General features: G+C 34.0%; 1 protein-coding gene across 1 annotated transcript; it reads right to left on the bottom strand.

The window, feature by feature from the left end:
* Positions 1-1,820: 1,820 nt before the first annotated feature.
* On the bottom strand, positions 1,821-19,255 carry Arhgap11a (Rho GTPase activating protein 11A). The gene is made up of 12 exons (XM_026392699.2): positions 19,127-19,255; positions 17,781-17,851; positions 15,947-16,043; positions 15,409-15,662; positions 14,257-14,420; positions 13,947-14,093; positions 11,563-11,637; positions 10,484-10,651; positions 7,304-7,433; positions 6,189-6,297; positions 3,900-4,038; positions 1,821-3,561 (listed from the first exon to the last, which is right to left on the bottom strand). Exons 1-12 carry the CDS (start codon positions 19,253-19,255, stop codon positions 1,976-1,978), a joined length of 3,069 nt encoding a protein of 1,022 aa, XP_026248484.2. The 3' UTR covers positions 1,821-1,975.
* Between the last annotated feature and the right edge of the window lie 820 nt (positions 19,256-20,075).

The following is a 20,075-nucleotide window of genomic DNA, read 5'->3' on the forward strand; positions in this document are numbered from 1 at the left end:
GTTGCTGAGACTGACTTTGAACTTGCGATCCTCCTGCCCCAGCCCCGCAAGTCACTGGGATTACAGGCATGCACCACCATGCCTGGCGTGGTTTTAAATGTTTATGATCGATGTAACTGAGTTCTTTAAGTCCTGAATTCTATTTTAGTATTGTTCACTGTTAATGCCATGAAGTTAACATTATCTCGTTCTATGTAAGAAAAAGACATTAATTCAACTCTAAACTCTTTTTAGATTTTCTCCAATTATTGTTTCCAAGCTATTGATTTCCATACTCTCACATATTGTATTGCAGCTTTTAGCTAACAAAAATAGGAGTGGGTATTTAAAATAATGAACATCTTTCATTACTGACATCTTTTAGAAAAGCCAGTAATTCAGGTGATTTGTACAGTTAACATCCCATGCCTTCTTACTGCATTAGTGTTACAATTCAACATTTTACCCCTCTTCCCCACAGTTACAAAATGACATCAAAAACTTTAGAAGTGAAAACTGCTTTAAGTCAGACAACATAAATCTCAATGTAAGAATGCTTTCTGCCTCTACTTACTATTAGAAATATATGCTGAGCATCCCTAATCCAATCCAAAATCTGTAATGCTCTGAAATCATTAGTGTTTTGAACACTGACATGAGGATCAAAGTTTCAGATTATAGATAAAAAGAAAAAAAAAATCTGGAGGTGTCGCTCAGTGGTAGAATGCATTCGGAACATACCCAAGACCCTGGTTTGATCCACAACATCCTAAAAAGTATCTCAAATTTTACATTAGGAATGTTCCACCAATGAAGTCTATGTAAATATTTCAAAATCTGAAACATTTCTGGTCCCAGTTTAATTAAGGTATCCTCAACCTGTACCATAAACATCTAAAATGTATATATAGTCTATATTACAAACTTGTTTTGATATCAGATAAACGTGCATAACTACAGATTAGTTTTGAGAAATGATTAATTTTGAGGTTATAAATATAGAAAAGGGGACAAAAGCTTTAAAATAAATTTAGACAGATATGCTTGACAATTTGATTCAAGATATGGCACTTTGGATTCCACTTTGGATTTGAGTCTCAGGCAAGTCATTTTGCAGAAAGTTATCTTTAATATCTATGCTAAATAAATAACATTTATACACAAGATAAAACCATCATAAGTTTTATCCAAATAAAATTTACAGAGGTGTATCTACTATTCAAATTCTAAAATCCAGCATCTGCAATATTTTAAAAATCATCTTGATTAAATTTTCAAGTTCAATTATTCCTCCTTAAATAATTTCCAATTCTATATTGGACAAAACAGATACAAATGCATTTGTGCAAATTACTTTTAGAAACAGAGTATGGCCTAAAAATAATGTGTGAGCACAGTTTAGTCATCATTCTGCTTTAGCCATCATTGAACACAACTATACATTTACAGGAGATACATAAACCAGATGAATCTGCCCCAAAATAGGAATAAAGTATCAAGATACCAGAGTGAAGTAAATGGATTTCCAGGAATTTAGGTAAAGACAATAACCATAAATATAATTCAAGACAAAAGATTTGTGGGGCTTACCCCTTCCCTTTCCATAGTACAGATTTTTTTTTAATAGAAACCTTATCTGACTTGAAGGAATAACAAAAAAATAGACACAACTTGTTTCACTCTTCCCATCACACATACAAAATAAAAATCATGCCATTTTCAAAAATTAATTTTTTCTAAATCCAAGCAACAATGTTTTTAAAACAGTAAGTTTCAAAGAGATCACAACAAAATTAAAGTTTAAATACTGCTACAATTAAGAAAAACATAGTAGTCACATGTACAAGTATAAAAATCCAAGTTGTTATGCTGTGAAATTAAAATGTTTGAGAAAACCTACTGCTTAACAATACAAACTAACATGTGGATTATCCTACAAGTCACATAATCAATTGCTAATTTTATTTACATTAATGTCAAGTATAACATTTGCCTATTACAAATCTACAGGTTTACTTGTTGGTAGTAGTTGAGTCTTTCCAATAGGATTTTTTGGAGAACCTTTGTACCAGACCCTTTCTCTTTCTGATTGTTTCCTAAGGACCTTATTTTTTATCTCAGGAGAAAAACCCACATTGTTATTTACAACAGATTTTAATATATTATGATTAGTCAGGTCATCAAAGGGAACCTTAATTTGGCCATCCGATATCACCTCCTGCTTGCAAACTCTAGTAGACCCAAGAGAAGCATTCACAGAACCTGGGTGCCTCTTCTTCTTTAAGGAAGATGTAGAGGTTAACTCCACGCTTGATTTTGAAATTTCACCAATGACAGACTGTTCATGCGATGTAGACCTCTGATCTTTAGGAACTGACTTCATATGTGAAATAGAGGAATCTTTTGACGTACTTTCTGTACAAGAGGGAAGAGCACTGTCACAGCTCACTGATTTAACCAGGGGAGAAGCAACATCACCAAGACTTGCCAACTTCTGCTGTTTAGGTTGTCTGTTATATTCCAACAAAGAATTAATTCTTCTGACAGACTGACGGACTGGAGTGCGCTGAAACTTAAGAGGTGACTTCACTTTTATTTTACTTGGTTCATTTAAAGAAAGTTTATTAAACCACTGTATGTGATCTGAAACTTTTCCATGCTCTGTCATTTGTAAACTTTCAGAAACCGTTTTATCACATTTTTCTACAAGTGATCGTTGTTTAGCAATTCTCATAGGCCTGGGTTTAGAAAGGGCTGTTATATGACAAGTACTCTGCGGTGAGAAAGAGGACTTATCCTCTTCTTCCCTAGAAGCTGTACATTTCACTAAGCTCTCTTTGATCATGTTCTCATTCTCCTTTGATTTAGTATTTAGTTTATTTTGTGGGAAACACTGCTTCTTAATTTGTTCATCATTGGGGAATTTTTGCTCATTTAAGTAATCTTTTGAATGAATGTCTTTTTCATGTTCTACCTTTATCTCTGTTGAGTAACATTTTACAGATGCTTCCCTACCAAATTTTTGAGTTTGATATGGTGAGAGGTCTATTTCTGAAAAACAATTTTCGTCTTTACCAGTGTGGTTTTCATACTTTTCTACTGATTCTCTCACAGTCAAATCATTAGTTTTAAATAGATTTTTCTTTGGACTATACTGTATATCAGATGTTTCACTTAATTTTTCTTTCCCCTCATTAGTAACTGATGACTGCCTATGATTTATCAATTCATGAAGATTACTTCCAGACTCAGAAAATGCTTTCTGAATCTTCACCAGAGTCTCTGAGGTCAAGTTATTTTCATCCCCACTAAGGGAGCTTCCGATTACACTGCTGTTAGGCTTGCTGTGTAAAGTGGAAGGGCTAAGTTCACATGATGTAGCAGGTGACTTCTCAACAGTTATATCAGGTTCCAAAGAAAAGTTTCCCACCTCAAGATTTCCCATTATTGGAGAAGCTTCATTTGCATCCATTTCTTGAAAACTTGAATTACTAGGTCCTGTCCAAGACATCCGGTAACTTGTTTCATTTAGTCGCTCAGGAGTTAATAAGTTTTCCTCAGACTTACTGATCTTTTTTGAACCTAAAATAAAGCAGTTAAGTGCTTTTAATCCATTATATCTGATCTAGTTTTGAAATATTACCCAAATGCCTGGCAAATAAATGTATTAAGCATTTACTTCTAAACACCTGTGTTAAAAGAAATAATTTTTACTATAAAAAGTAAAATATTTTGATATTTACACTTATAAGTATCCTTTAGTTACTGTTAGAAAAATCCAGTACAAGTCAAATATTTTCACTATTCAAACATAAACTTTTAATTTCTAGATTAGCATATTGCTTAATATAGCTTTACATTAAAAAGATAACTAAAACAGGATTTTGTGGTAAAATTCTAACAATATCATGTAAATGTACCTTTCTTTGGTAATCTTTCATCTATATCTGGGCTAAAAAGTAGGCCTGTTTTTACAGATTCAATCCTATTTTCTAAATTTTGTTGATTTGCAAGTCTCCGACCAACATTTTCATATCTATTGACACCAGAACATCCATTCTGTACAGAAAAGAAAAATTGAAATTTTTGGTTAAAAAGTAAACCCTAGTTAATTCAAACAATTATGACAGAGTACATTTTTTAGTAGGTATCAAAATCTACAGCTGAATAAAAAAGACATAATTGGGGAAATTTATAGCAAACACAAATATTCTTGTCTGCTAATGGAAACTGCACACACCAATTGGTATTAAATGATATAAAATAAAAACAGTGTCCCATACTTACTAATTAAAACCAAATTCTATGCTGTCTCTAGGCCTGCTCATAAATAGTGAAAATAAATAAACAAAAAGATCAAAATATTAATATCATGAAATTTATATTGTAGATTAGGAGATTCAATCAAAACAAGAGAAACAATAAATTATCTGTATAAATACAACACACAAGGTAAAAACTGCTATGGAGGATAGTAAAACAGTATAGAGGATATAGCATGGTAAAGGTAGGAGTGTGATTTTTAAATAAGGTGATTTGTGAGTAAAGAAAACTAAGGGCAAGAGCCATGAAGATTTAAGGGGGAAGCCAGGCGCAGCGGTGCACACCTGATATCCCAGCTACTCAGGAAGCTAAGGCAGGAGGATCAATAATTCCAGGCCAGGCTGGGCAATTTAGCAAAATCCTGTCTCAAAATAAAATAAATAAAAAGGACTGGAGATGTACTCCATGGTAGGGTGTAATTGGGTTCAATTCCAGTAATGCCAAAAAAATATATAAATAAATAAAAAATTCAAGGTGTGAGTAAGAATATTTCAGGGAGAAGAAAATGCCAGTGCAGTCTCTGAGGCTAAAGCAAAGTCTGGCACATTCAACAAAAGGCAAGGAGGTCAGTGAATGAAGCAGAGTGAGCAAGGAAGCACTGTCAGGAGCAGAGCTCAGAGACATGTCCAGGGAATAGATCATGTGGAATATTATATAGGTCAATAAAGGAGCTGTGGTTTTTCATCCTTTTTATTTTTATTATTATTCGAATTATTATTTTCATTCTTTTTATTCAGAATGAAATGAAGAGTCAATGGAATGTTCTGAAAAGAGTAACACGACTTAATCTGAGTACTAAAAGAATCATTTGGCAACAATATTGAAGCAAGTTAATCTATTTGTTAAAAGTTGCTTACTGCAGTAATCCAGCTGAGAAAAGTGCACTGAGGAGAATGAATCAGTCTGGAGATGCTCTCAAAGCAGAAGTTAGACAGGCTTTTCTAATGGGCTAGAGGTAGTACAAGAGAGAAAAACTAAGGAATCAAGAATGTGCCATGGTTTTCATCTAAGTGATTAGAATAAGTTGTATAACTGAAATGAGGAAGACTGCAAGTGGAAGTGTGGTATGGGGAGGGTAGAAAAGCAGCAAAGAAACACATCTCAGGAACTATGCTTGGGACAGGTTATACTTCAGGAAAAAATCCAAGTAAGGAATTCAGATAGGCAGATGTTAAGAAATACTTGAGGCCAGAAATCCCAGTGGCTTGGGAGGTTGAGGCAGGAGGATTGTGAATCCAAAGCTAGCCTCAGCAACTTAATGAGGCCCTAAGCAACCTAGCAAGACCCTGTCTCTAAATAAAAACAATAAATTTTAAAAAAGGAGGCTGCAGATGTGACTCAGTGGCTATGTGCCCCTGGGTTCAATCCCTGGTATCCCACGCCAAAAAAATAAATAAAATAAAATAAAAAAAGAAAAATACTTGGCTTAGTACATGCTTAGCCAAGAAAAAGGTCAATTTGCTCAGGAGAGTGTTCTGGGAGAACTTAAACTTGAAAGTCCTAAGTTTAAGGCTAACTGTTTCCTTGAGTGAGTAGATACAGAAAACAAGCCTAAAGACTAAATTTTGGGCATTCTGTTACAAAGTAATTTGAAAAGGCAGGGAAGAAGAAAAGAAGAGTATACCAAAGAGGAGCTGCGTCAAATGGTGCTGACAGGTTCAGGTTAAAGAAGAAATTATATTTAATTAATGGTTTAAGCAACACTGAATTTATGGGCAACTTTGGTAAGAGCAGTTTCATGAGATTATTGGGACAAAAGTGTTGCTATAAAGAAGAATAGAGAATGGTATAGTAGATGGAGGGAAAGTAGGGTTGAAAGTAGTCTTTTATTATCAAGCCTTCAGCTTTATGCTAATATAAACAGATTAATGAGATAAGACACTTACTCCATCTCTGCTATTTTTCCCCAGACTAAATTTCAAACGGAGAGATCTTCTAACCTTTTCTTTACGGCTGATTTTAGGAGAGAAGCAGCCTGCTTTTCCTGATTCCACTCTAAAAAAAGTGAAATTTAAAACATCTTTTTATAACATAAATACCAGATATTCTTGCAAAATGAAATTTAAGAAAGTACACAGCAAATTATTATATATATATATATATATATATATATATATATACTTTTTTTAATACCTTTTATTTATTTTTACATGGTGTTGAGGACCGAACCCAGGACCTTGCATGTGCTAGGTGAGCGCTCTACTATAAACTAGTTAAACTTTAAGATATGATATATGGGGCTGGGGTTGTGACACAGTGGTAGAATGCTTGCCTCGCATGCATGAGACTGGGTTCAATCCTTAGCACCACATAAAAATAAAATAAAGATACTGTGTCCACCTAAAACTAAAAAATAAATATTAAAAAAAAAAGAATACCATAAATGCCCGGTGATTCATGCCTGAAATCCCAGCAGCTCAGGAGACTGAGGCAGGAAGATTGTGAGTTCAAAGCCAGCCTCAACAGCTTGGCAAGGCCCTAGGCAACTTAGCAAGACCCTGTCTCAAAGTAAAAAATAAATAAAAAGGGCTGAGGATGTGGTTTGGTGGTTAAGTACCTCTGGGCTCAATCCCTGATGCCAAAAAAAAAAAAAGATACATATACACTATTTGCATATATAAATAATGTATTTATCACAAAATTAGTTAGTTGCTTATAAACCAGGATCATTAGACTAGACTAGTTTTTTAAACTAACAGGAAAGTTAAAATATTGACATAAAATAAGATTTTTAAGTAAGCAAATGAACTCAAATTAGGAACTGTATTCCTGGTTAATGTGTGAAGTGCACTTGATTACAAGAAAGAATTATAGAGGGGATTTTTTTTTTTTTTTTTTTACAAATTATGTTTCAAATATGATTATTGGTAGAATGAAAAAAATATTTGACCAAGAATCATATTTGAATCACATGATATATACTATTACTACTTATGTATAATATATATACACACACACCAAATATCTGTCCAATGAAAACAAAATGTCTTAGATAAATTACCTGCAGACTTTTTTGCCTGCAATCCTTTTACTTCGCCTTAGCACATCTGTGCTGGTCAAATGGTTTCCACTGATGGCTATGGGAGAGAGTGAACTCTGAGATGACACTTCTGGGCTTGCATCAAAGTGAACTATAAAAAATAACCACATGTAATATAACACATATACTATTTCTTTTTCAAAGTATAAAATAGTAAAAGCAGCAATTAGATTTAAAGCCTCGATTTCCTCCTCTAAGCAACAACAAAAATCAAAATTTCTGGTTAGAAACTTCAGATGTAAAATAACTGACCCAACTAAAAGAAAAGTAGGCCAGTTAAAGGTTACACTAACTACAACTTTTACATTAGTTTTGCTTCATACTCTTGATAATACAAGGAAGGGCTGGACAGTGTCATACATTGGAGAGCAAGCTGTGGAAGAGAATTGAGTATCCCCCACCCTGGCCACTTACAAAACAGGTCAACTCTGAAAATAGACTTCTTGGATGAATAGTTATATTACATACACACACATATGTGTATCACACAATGTCCAGTGTAGTCTCTGGTACAAAATATTAATGCTACTATGAAAAATAAATATTGATAAATGTGTTGGTTGTCTGAGTATTCAGAATGCATCTGTTAGCCAATCACTATTTACTGATTCTGGACTAAAATTTGTTCAAAATTTTGTCAAATGAAAACTAAGTTTCTGCCAGGCACAGTGGCACATGCCTGTAATCCCAGTGGCTCAGGAGGCTGAGGCAGGAGGATCACAAATTCAAAGCCAGCCTCAGCAAAAGCAAGGCACTAAGCAATTTAGTGAGACCCTGTCTGTGGCTCAGTGCTCAGGTACCCGAGTTCAATCCCTGCTACCAAACAACAACAACAACAAACATAAAATAAAAATAAACAACAATAACAACAAAAACCCTAATTTTCTATATCAATGCTGATAGTTAACTTTGCCACTGCCTTTTCCTGTGAATAACTGGGTCACAATAGAAACAATTTGAGTTGTTCAACATCATTTATATCATGAAATCAACTAAAGTAAAAAAGAAATTATGAAGAAAGTGAAATAGTTATAAACAAGGGCTCTATATACATATAACTTATGTCTAAATTATACCCAGTATATACCAGAATTATCTTGTTTGAGGCTGTGGATCCGTGGTGGAGCACTTGCCTAGCACATGTGAGGCACTAGGTTTGATTCTTGGCACCACAGAAAATAATAAATAAAATAAAGTTATTAGAAAAACAAATTCTCTCTATTCATTTTTATTGAATTTTAAAGAGATATTCATGACTTTGGGGTACATTTGGCTAAAGAAAGCTTTGGTTAACATAATACAACCAATTTGCCATAGGTAGCTTTATCCCAGGGCTATAGGCTAGTCATCTTGAAAATGTATCAGTGATTAAAAGGAGGCATGGTCAGAAAATGTAGGATGTAAAATTTATTACACTATAAAAAAAATGTTATAAATACATACTCTATGGACTATAGATTAATGCTTATATATAATAAAGCATGTTATCTGCTATATAAATATTTACTTAGAAATCAACCTATTTTCATTCTTTCAGATGGAATTTATTAAATAATGGATGAAAAAATCTGGGTCAAAGAAAAATGGTGAGTTAAAAATAATAGGAACTGTTGTGGAACTTTTTTATATATAAAGAAGTCACTAATTACCCAGGTTCAAATTAACATTAAAAAAACATAAGAATGTTTAAGCTTTTAGGGGGCAGCTTGGAAGAGAAGAAATCACAGGTTCATTCCTTAGGGAAGATATTGTTATGCTAATAAGTAAAGGTAGGTAAAGCTACAATTCCCATCTGCCATTTGTAAAGTCTTCCAAACTGGAAAGACCTAATGTTACTTCCAAGGAATTTAAATCTCTAATCTCTTACTCCTGAAATAACTACAGATGTTAATCATCAGAATTCTTACACTTTCATAAGCCACACAGAACCTCTGAAGAGGGTTTTTCTTCAAAAATCACAAGTTTATTCCCTTTAAGGAAAGCATAAGTCTTTGAATAACAGGAAAAAAACAAAATGACTAATGGCTTTGCCGGAGAAAAGTTCAAAACTCAGCTACTGAATTCCATTTTCTGAAATCAAAAAATATGTAAGATGGGCTTGGGATGTGGCTCAAGCGGTAGCACGCTCGCCTAGCATGCGTGCAGCCCGGGTTCGATCCTCAGCATCACATACAAACAAAGATGTTGTGTCCGCCGAAAAAACTAAAAAAAATATTAAAATTCTCTCTCTGTCTTAAAAAAAATATGTAAGAAAGGACTCAGATACCACTAATATTTTGATTAAATGAGAGACAAATACAAGATGGGAATGGTAGGGTTTATTTATTTTTTTAATCATAAAGTTAGTATAAGTCAACTTTTATTCTGTACATTCTAAAAGAGCCAATTAAATCTAAGATTACAGTAACAAAAATTTAGTATTCAATAGCTAGGAGAGGACTTTGTTCCAGACACAAAAAAATGGTAAATGTCTGAAATTATGTCAATTGTCCTGATCTAATAATTACACACTTGTGTACATGTACTGAAATATCCATATATTGTGTACATGTTTTGAAACATACCATACCCCCATAAATTACTAAATTAAAAATAAACACCTTGAAATGGATATGGAAACCATTCCACAAAGAACATTGTATACAAAGTTTTAAAGCTTTTATAAAAGGTACTTTGGTATAAAAATACCCATCTCCTAAACTATAACCCTAAATAGTAACACCTTGACTCTAGATTCATGATGACCAAACTTCTGACAGTTTCAATTCAACATAAGACAGCAATAAAGCCACAGCCATAGACTATAGACTCAGATGTAACTAAAGCAGGATTTAGAATGTCCAATCACATAAAACCTAAGCACCAATGCTATCCACAGAAGCCCAAACTCTCACTCTGAGTTATTCATTATAACTTGCAATAGAAATGACCATAAAACACATCCACATATTAATTATATTAAATCAGTGTCTATTTTTAAAGGCAGAAAAATTATTTAAAAAAAAATAAACAGAAATTTGATAAAACGTAAAAATAAAATTCAGTCTCCTAAAGGTGTTGTTAACCTGAAATAATTCTTTGCTTAGAATAGACACTTAACGTTAATGTTTACAACTCAATTATATAAATTATATTTGTTACCTGGTACTGGTGTGGAACTGCCATTGAAGAGATTATTTGGCAACAGATCAAAGTTAAAATTGTGTTTGATGGACTTCCTTTTCTTACTTGAGAAACCATGAGAAGAATCTACTGGCAGTTTACGCTTAGCATTTGGTGTAAGAATCACTGGTGATACAGACAGTTGAGCTGAATGAAAATGAACCAAAAAACCAGAGTTGACAAAATACAAAAAACTTTATATAATTTTTCCTTATAAAGCTCTTAGAGTTAACCAAAAAATGTGGGCAGTATAAAATCAATTAAAAAAAATGTGAGAGGTACATTTTCATCAAACATATGTTATATAACTACATTAACACTCTGTAATTACTTAAAATAAAAATAAGGAAGATGCAAAAGAGGTAAGACTCTTAAGAAGCAGTAACTTAAATAGACTTAAAGATGCATGTAACACAAATTAAAGAATATTAACATAAAATAAGAATATTAATAACTAAATTATAGTCAAGACGTTGAGACAAAAACTGATCTATTGTATTTGCTTTTCATTATAACTGAGATTAACCAGTTCATTTCTTCACTCTGGAAAACAGAAAATACCATATTGTCTGTTATCAGCTCAATACTTTTAGACACAAGCAAACTAGAATAAGATACTAGAACATATAATAAAAAATTTCCAGCTCTTAACCAAAAAAGACGTTGAAATATTTTCATATGTTAAGCAGCATCCAAATTACAAGCAACTGAATATCACGATTAAGAAAATTAAAGGATTTAGGTATCAGTATCAAGCTTCTAAAGATACTGAAGTTCAGTATCTACAGTGCTTGCCTAGTGATCATGAGGTCCTGGGTTTGAACCCCATCACCACAAGGAAAAGAAAGTAAGCTCAAAATAGACTATTTTGGGTTCATTATATCCAATGTAATTAGCAATATCACAACATAAAATATATAGTATTATACTGAAAATAAGTGTTTGGATTTGATTAAGCTCAATTGGATCATTAACTAAAACGTTAGATAATCATTATTACAACTGTTTTTTGTAGACTATAGACTTCATTTAAATAGATAAATGTAAAAACTACCTACCAGTTCTATCCTGCTGAGGTGTAATACAGGGTGTTCTGTTAGATTTCAATTTATTCAGTGCTCCATTAACAAAATCTAAAATGCAAGATGTAATCATATAATTAAAATTTAACAGCTATCAGCCTTTCACCAAGTCTTAGAGATACTTGTGATCTTTTAACATTGAACTTTTATATCAACTTATAAAAACATTGAAATTATTCTCATTTAAAAAGAATGATTTCAACATAGGAAAAACTGGACAGCAGGAATAGATGAAATAAAAAATATAAAAACATATCATAAACAGTATAAGCAAAAGAACAAGTATCTGAAAACAACAAATCACTAAGTTTGACTAAAGTTTAGGTAGTATAAAAGAGAGACATGCTAGAGCAATCCCATGAAAGACAGCTACTAAAATTTAAGCTGTAAATATTAGTATTATCAAGGAGAGTTTTTTAAAGATGTGTGAGATACTTGACTTTAGCAATAAGAGGGTGAATTCAAGGAGGAGGCTCAAAGTCTAAGGAAATTCTTAGTTAGATGCAGTAAAGAATGAACATTAGATGCAAAGAATGAACCTTAGAATTTGAAAAATGTGAATAGAGATGGTGAAGTAATAACAGTTATGAGCCCAGGGTTTAAAGCCTGAGAGTCTAAGGAATGGTGATGGTGCTAGTGTTTTATTTATTTGTTTGTTGTAGGTGGGCACACAATCTTTATTTCATTTTTATGTGGTGCTGAGGATCAAACCCAGTGCCTCATGTGTGCTAGGCGAGCGCTCTACCACTAAGCCAAACCCCAGCACCCCCCCCCCATTAATACCTTTATTTAATTTATTTATATGTGGTGTTGAAGATCAAACCCAGGGCCTTACACATGCTAAGGGAGCGCTCTACTGCTGAGCCAGAACCCCAGCCCCTGGTGTTAGTGTTAAAATAGAATTTTTGTTTTTGCTTTGTTTTATTTTTTTTAGAAAATGGAATTCAACAGAATTGGTTTTTTAAGAGCTAGAGATTGTCATTTCCAAAATGCCAAACTTAAAGCACCAAGGAAGAACAGAAGACTGCCTTAGTAGGCCATTAGTAAAGTGGAACTGATGTTTAGAGATCTGGTGGTCATCTATTTAATTGGAAATGAACTGAAACTATAGGAATGGATGAGATCACAAAAGGAAAGATGACAATAAAAATGATCTGTGTCAAAGAAATAGCTATATTTGTAGTAGGACGATTTGAGTTAAACTGTGTGCTCCAGAAATACCACCAGAAGCTAGGCAGAGGTAAGAAAGCATTATCTCCTACAGATATTAAAGGCCTAGCTGACACCTTGGTTGCAGTCTTGCCTCGAGAACTGTGAGATATATTTCTGTTGTTTTAAGTCACTTAAGTTTATGGTACTTTGCTACCATAAACTAGCCTTAGGGAAATAATATAGAAGTCATAAGGGGAATCTACAAGGATGCAAGAAGAAACAAAAGAAAACAATTAACACAAATCAATAGATATAAAAGGAATGATAGTTAACTATTTGTTCTTGTAGTCAAAAGAAAAACTTCCTACCTAAGGTGGTAGAAATTTATTAAGAAGGAGAAATGATCTGTGTCTTCTTAACCAAGAGGTAAGAATCTTACTATCAACCTCACCATAATATAACTTTTGATCTTTTTGATCCTTCCCAATAATATTCATTCATTATTTAGTTTGCACTTCTAACTAAATTCACACCACTTTCCAGTTCAAAGATCTCACACTTATGTTATCGCCACACATATTTTGACCATTCTCCCTGCCTCCAATTTTAAATTAAGTCATAATTTTCAAAAAATACTTTAATCATGTCATTCCTCAATTTATAAATCTTCAATGGTTCACCAACATGCAGGTTAATATTCTAGTTCTTTAGCCTGGCATCAAGCTCACCATAATACCATGCTAATCCATACAATGAATCCTTTATTCAAGTCACACTAGTTTACTTACAGACACAGATATAGATTACATTTCCCCATACAAGTAATTCTTGATAGCACACTTCCTATCTCTTAGAGGATACAAGTTTTCTGATCTTCCACAAAATTCCCCTTGATTCCATCCAGTCTTCAAGAAGGCTTAGTTTGTCTTCCTCTTTGAGGAGTCCCTTGATCCTTATGACCCAAAGAACTTTTCTCCTTTGAAGACATTTTACATTTTTGCTAAAGATCTAGTATTTAATATTAGAGTGTATTGTCACTTTAACTTTTCTCATGCATATGTCATGTTTTTCCAACTATGCTATAAGCATCAGAAAGACACATATCATAGCTTATGCTTCTTGATGTTCAAATACATTTTAGATAAAAGAAAATCATTTAGATAAAAGTAAATCACAGTACTCCTCCCTAAAATGAGACTGACACTTACTTCCAACACTTTGTCTTCGCCTTTTCTTATATTCACCAGGAGTTTCATATTCACCCTCTTCAAAGCCTTCCAGTGATGGAGTAGCACAGAGACCATCAATGCCCAACATAGCTGGTATCTTTTCCAGGATAAAACCTGGTACACGCCCTAAATGAAAATGTTCATAAGACAATTATTATTCTTTCTTCACTCCCTGCCCCAAATATATAGATAATAATAAACCAGTTTTCTAATAGCTGTCTTCATGATTCACTTGAAAAAAGTTGGGATCTCACTTAAATAAATCCTATTAATAACAACTGTATCTTACCAATATCTGATGCATAATCAATAAGGGTTTGTACTACTGCAGCCTGCAATCTCAGTCTTTTTTCTGTGTTAGCAGACATCTTTTCATGTCCTTCACTTGTCTGGAGAAGATTTGGTGCAAATATTACTGCCAGATTGCTACTATCCATCTTATTCTCCCTGGATCTTAAATGATAAAAGGTTTATTAGATGGGTAAAAAGATAAAAGTTCAGAAAGTTAAAATAACATATTGAGCACATTTTGAAGACTTCTTACTTTATCAGTCACACACAAGTCAAAATAGTTACCCCTAATCTATTCATCAACAAAATTGGCTTGAACATAATTTAAAAAAACAAAAGCAAAAAAGGACTGATGGTATAGTTCAGTGGTCAATGGTAGAGTGCTAGCTAGCTTACTACCATGTTCAAGGTCCTGAGCTCAATCTCTAGCATCACAGAAATAAAACAACAACAATAACAAAAAACTCATAAGTACCCAAAAATACACAGCCTCTGTATATTTAAATATATATCAAAAAATCATGCTAATCAGAGTTCACACTTTACTTCTCCACACAAATTAAACATGTTTATCTAATTTTCAAAGCTACACATAGAAAACTGGAAGTATTAGGAAGTGACAAGTATGTGTAAAATAATGGACTCAATGACAGCAAGGAAAGGGGGAAATTTACAAAGCAAATCATAAATATTTTAAAACATACTAATCAGAAGCCATTTGAGTAGAATAAGTGGATTATGGGGAGGTTGAAGAGAAGGGAAAGGGAAGGTACTGGGGAATGAATCTAATCAAATTATGTTATGTGCATGTATAAATATGCTATAATGAACCCCACCATTATGCATAATTATAATGTACCAATAAAAAATTTTTTTTAATTTTTTAAAGACTTTAAAAAAAAGCCATTCAGAGGACAATGATTCTTATAAAGACCAATAAGCCATCAAAGTACTCATAATGACTTAAGACAGTAAGAAAATAAATAACTTGGCACACTTTCTTACATTAAAAAGGGTCTACTTTTTATAGTAAGGACTTTTTTTTTAGAAAAATTTCCATTCTAAATGAAATTTATTATCTACAAGGGTAAATCTTTAGGTAGTTGAGAAATTAAGCAATCATTTCACAAAACTTTTAATTACCACTTACCTTAGAGAAACATTCCTGAGAAAGTTAAAGAAGTATCTTAATATATCAATTGTATGATCAGCCATAAGACAGGAGAGCAACAGTGTAGCTTTATTCTTCTCCTCTGTTCCTAACTGTTGAGCTTTGAAAAGCGCTTCATGCAAATCAACAGGGAGAATTGGCTCTGGCAATTCCCTAAAGAACTGCTTAAGAAGTCCTGCAATGTCACAAGGAAGTGCAGAAGACAGGCAACCTTCACCATGATCCAGTTTATTCTGAAATAAATTAATAATCTTGAGCATTTTGGATGCTTTTATTGCAGATTATCTAAATAAAGAGCTTTCTTTTGGAAATTTTCTTAATCTTTAAACTTTTAAAGCACTATATAAATGACACAATTTCTTTTGAGAAAAAAAGATTATTTTGCTGGGAAAAAAGCTATTTGAATTTAATTCTAATCAATTATTTATATTTCTAGATGTTTCAATAATAAAAACTAAATCAGAAAAATGATACAAAATGATACTTTTCATAAGTTATAGTTCAAGAACATGCTCACCTTTAGTGCCTTGAGACGAATAACAGATCCTGATTTCCTAAAAAGTCCTTCTGTCTGAATATGCTCTTGTAAAGATGTGCAGGCATCAACAAGAAAGCTGAAAGAGATTTTTTAAATGACCAGACCCTATTCTCCTGCCAAAACACATGAGTGGTCTGAGTATTCTGCCACTTTCAGAAACTGTAATGTCACAAACCTCTTTAATTCTTACAATAAAAACTTTTAGTTGTCCTCCTTCCTTCCTAATTTTTTTTCTCTAAGGCTCATCTTCTTATGCTAACTTCAATGTGCCTGCTCAATTCTACATTCTCTTCAATTTTATTCCATTTCTGTGCTTCCCTTCAGAGCATAGACTTGTCTTACTTATTGCCTCTACTTCTACTTGACCCTCTCCAGATTGTTATCCTCATTACTCTAATGAAACAGCTCTCATCAAGGTCACCAATGCCCTTTGCTTTGCTAAATACATGTCAATTCATTGTGCTCATTTTGCTTAACCCTTCGGCATTTGAAACATCTGACCATCCCTGCTCAAAAATACTTTTTTCAGGACTCTACTAGTTTTCCTGCTGTCTCCCTATAACTCCTCCTCAAATTCTTTTTCTGGCTCCTCTTCTTTTATTAGACCTCTTTATGGTGGAATGACATATGGATGACCAAGGTCATCTTTTTTTATCTATTATCTCCACGGTGATCTTTAAAGCATACATAGATTTAAATATCCATCATCTACTACATTAGCCCAAAAAATAAGATAAAGTTTTTCTCACCCCAACATTGTTCCTCAAAAAAGTAGGATATATCCCAGTCCTTGTAATTCTTCTCATATTAAGGGGTGGATGTTCAATTTTTAAATTTTGAACAATAAACTTAATGTTAATGTTAAATACTTAGATATTCAACAGCTGGTACCAACAAATAAAAATGTATTCCAGCTACATACAACTGAGATACTTGTATTGATGCATAGTGGTGAATGTCAATCCTGCTTATACAGGGTAATTGACAGATAGTTGGTGTTTGTTTTTTAAAGGACGTTAAGAAATTACAACAAAGATTTAGTCATTATTCTGTGGATGTGACTTTGCAATTCCAAATTTTGAAAATTAATATAGGTTTTCATTTCAGGAAAATGAAGTCTTCTATACATAATGTGAAAAGCAAAACAGATAAGTGGTTACCTTACACTATGAATCAATATCTAAGGACAAATGAAGAAAAAATTGTATTAGGGCAGTAAGGGGTTCAAAAAAAGCTCTTGCATGATGCATCAATTAACACCTAAATTATTGGACTAAAGTAGACAAAATGAACCCTACTTTGTATAAAGGGAAAATAATTAAAGAGAAAAGATATGCCTTTTAAAACTATTGTCTTAAAACAAACACTATTTTTTTTGATGTAGCTAGTCCAAAATGTTACTTACAAATAGTAAGTGGCATAGAAAAGCTGAAGTGTTATATAATATATATTCGCAAATACCTCTATTTTAAATATTTGTATCCAACATCTCTTAAATAAAAAATCTAAAAATTAATACTGAATTGGCAATTTAGTATAGTATTTAATCAGAGAGCTGTGACAAAAGAACTGGTGTAAATCTAAAAATTAAGCAGACAAAAATAAGTTTATTTCTAACATTTATTCATTAATGGACATTAAAATTCAATCCTGGAAATGAGCACAAATTACATTTAAATTATGTAAAAGCTCTCTCAATGTTGAGAGATGGAATCTTTTGCTGATTTAAAACATATGTGTGTCAATCAACTATTTTCAAGCCCTCTATCTAAAACCAGTTTGAAATATTTATTCTCCTTTTCAAACTGCTTACCTTGGAATGTGTCCATATTCTGGTACAACGGAATGGGGCAATGCATTAAAAGGTACTCCAAATATTTTCCCCTAAAAAGACAAATCCAGTTACACTAACACAAATGCTAGGCATAAAAAAAAAAAAAAAAAATGTTCTTCATCAGTGGGTAAATTAAAAACTTTAGGAACAAGAAAATGCATTCTTATATTACTATATATACCTGAGCTTTTGGTAAAAAAAAAAAAAGTTATTATTAGACATAATGCTAGACATTTGGGAGTACAAAGATAGTCAAGATAAAGACATAACAATCTAGCAAATTAAGTAATTAGAAAATTAAGAGACTTATGAAAAATCAATCCAGTTAGAGCTTAGTAAGGAAATTCTTAAAACAGAATTTGGCCCAAACATTAACATTTCCCAAAAAAATACTACAGATTCCTTCAGCAATCTTATAAATACTGACCTTATTTATACTTTCCTTTGGTCATTTTATAAAAAGGTGACTTATAAACATTAACTTACATAAAGGGCTAACTAAGTCAGTTGATATGTAAACAGCTCTTAAAACATATTAGTAGTTATATTTACTGGCCCATGCTCACTGGTACAGTGAAAATGCCAGGCTCTGAGTTTCACCCTTGTCAGAGGGGTGGTGGTGGTTACTTTTAGACCTCTTTTCCACACTCTATAGAAACTGCTTTTCAAACTATGTCCTGAGGTATACAAGGCTGCACTTTGGCAAATATTTAAGTTAAATTTCATCTAACTATCTTGAAACTCATTTTTTTAAAATGCACAAATTTTAATACACTGAGGAATCCGAAGAGTAAACTTGTGTATTGGTAAACTTAAATGTTTTTGCACATCCAAAAGCAAATAAAGCATCTGCCACTGTTTTTGTACCTGCATTCCAACTTCTTAAAAAAACGTGTCATTGATTAAGAAGTGTGTGGCTTTGCCCTGAGTTCTTAGTACCTCAAAACCAAATAAATAAATAAATAGCCAATATCTGGAGACATTTTTGGTTGTCATAAGTGAAGTAAGCTACTGGTAGTCTACTGGGTAGAAGCCAGAGATGCTATTAAATCCATTCCTTTTCCCTGACAATTATAGTCTAACATTTCAATAATGATGAAGTTGGAAAACGCTGCAACTTTCTCTCAATGACCAAAAGATCCTGAAAAGAATTAAGAAAGCTCTTTATTTAAATATCAATAGGTGACCACATGGACAGAGTTAGACACACCTAACAATATCACTTTTGATCCAAAGAGTGAAAGTCTTATATATGATCTGGTAACTGGTCACGGTACCAGGTGTGACCACCCATTTTTAACCTAAATCGTTTTTCCAGAACTTACCCCTACTTCCGTGGCTGCTGTTTCTTGTCTCCTGCGGTCACACTGCCCACGTCCACCCTTGACCTTAATGCCGTAAACAGCCCGAAGCTGCTGCAACAAGGCCAATCTGACCAGCCTCTTATCCCACATCCCGGATACGTCGCCCACTCTTTGAGGCAGGTTCCTGATTCTCGTTCGCCACCAAGTCTTCCAATTTCCAAACACTCTCAGGTTTGAGCTCCGCTCCGCAGCCTTCCGGCCACCTTTGGCACTCCTCCAGCCCTGGGCCCCGGCCACTTCCACGGCTTTTCCTCGATCCTCTATCCACTTACACAAACGCTCTTCAACTGGCCTCTTGATCCAGCCACACTTCACTCTTCTTTCACTTACACCTACCTTCTTTCTGATTACCAAATCCCTTCCGCTACTTACACGGACCTCCCTTCTTTCTCCCTTGATCCTTTCACTTCCTCGCACCAACGCCTGTTATCAGCTTCTCACCGCTTCCGGTCACTTGCAATGATCCCCTTTCCTCCAAACTTCACTCTTCCCACTCCAGCTCTCTTGGATAATGTAAAGAAGACCGTTCCCCTAGCCACTCCAGCCCAGGCTGACACTGCAGGGCGTTTGAGTCTCAGTTCCCGCGACCCCCTCCCCAGCCCAGCCGCCGGACCAGCCGGCTGCTCAGGCTCTTTTCCAGTCCCGGTCCCCGCCCGGGCTGGTCGCCGCCGTCACCCCGTTTCACAGGCTTCTCCTTCTCCCCATCAGCCTTCATGAAGCTCCCGGCCTGCACATCCCGGAGTGCAGACTATAACCAAGCAGCTCTCCCCATGCCTTCAAGCCGCCGCGGCCGTCACACCCGCAGTTCCAGACTCAGCTCAAATGGCAGCGCCAAACAGTGCTCCTCTCTGATTGGCCCACTCTGCTTTTCAAAATCAGGCCCTCCGAGGGTGGCCAGAAGCTGCCTGTC

Source organism: Urocitellus parryii, chromosome 6 (assembly GCF_045843805.1).
Source record: "Urocitellus parryii isolate mUroPar1 chromosome 6, mUroPar1.hap1, whole genome shotgun sequence".
Lineage (NCBI taxonomy): Eukaryota > Metazoa > Chordata > Mammalia > Rodentia > Sciuridae > Urocitellus > Urocitellus parryii.

Coding starts and splice junctions, on each gene's coding strand:
- Arhgap11a (XM_026392699.2), bottom strand. CDS start 19,255: ATGTGGGATAAGAGGCTGGTCAGATTGGCCTTGTTGCAGCAGCTTCGG. Junction 16,044..17,780: donor GAATATGGACACATTCCAAG/GTAAGCAGTTTG, acceptor AATCTCTTTCAG/CTTTCTTGTTGATGCCTGCA. Junction 14,094..14,256: donor TGATTATGCATCAGATATTG/GTAAGATACAGT, acceptor ATTTTCATTTAG/GGCGTGTACCAGGTTTTATC.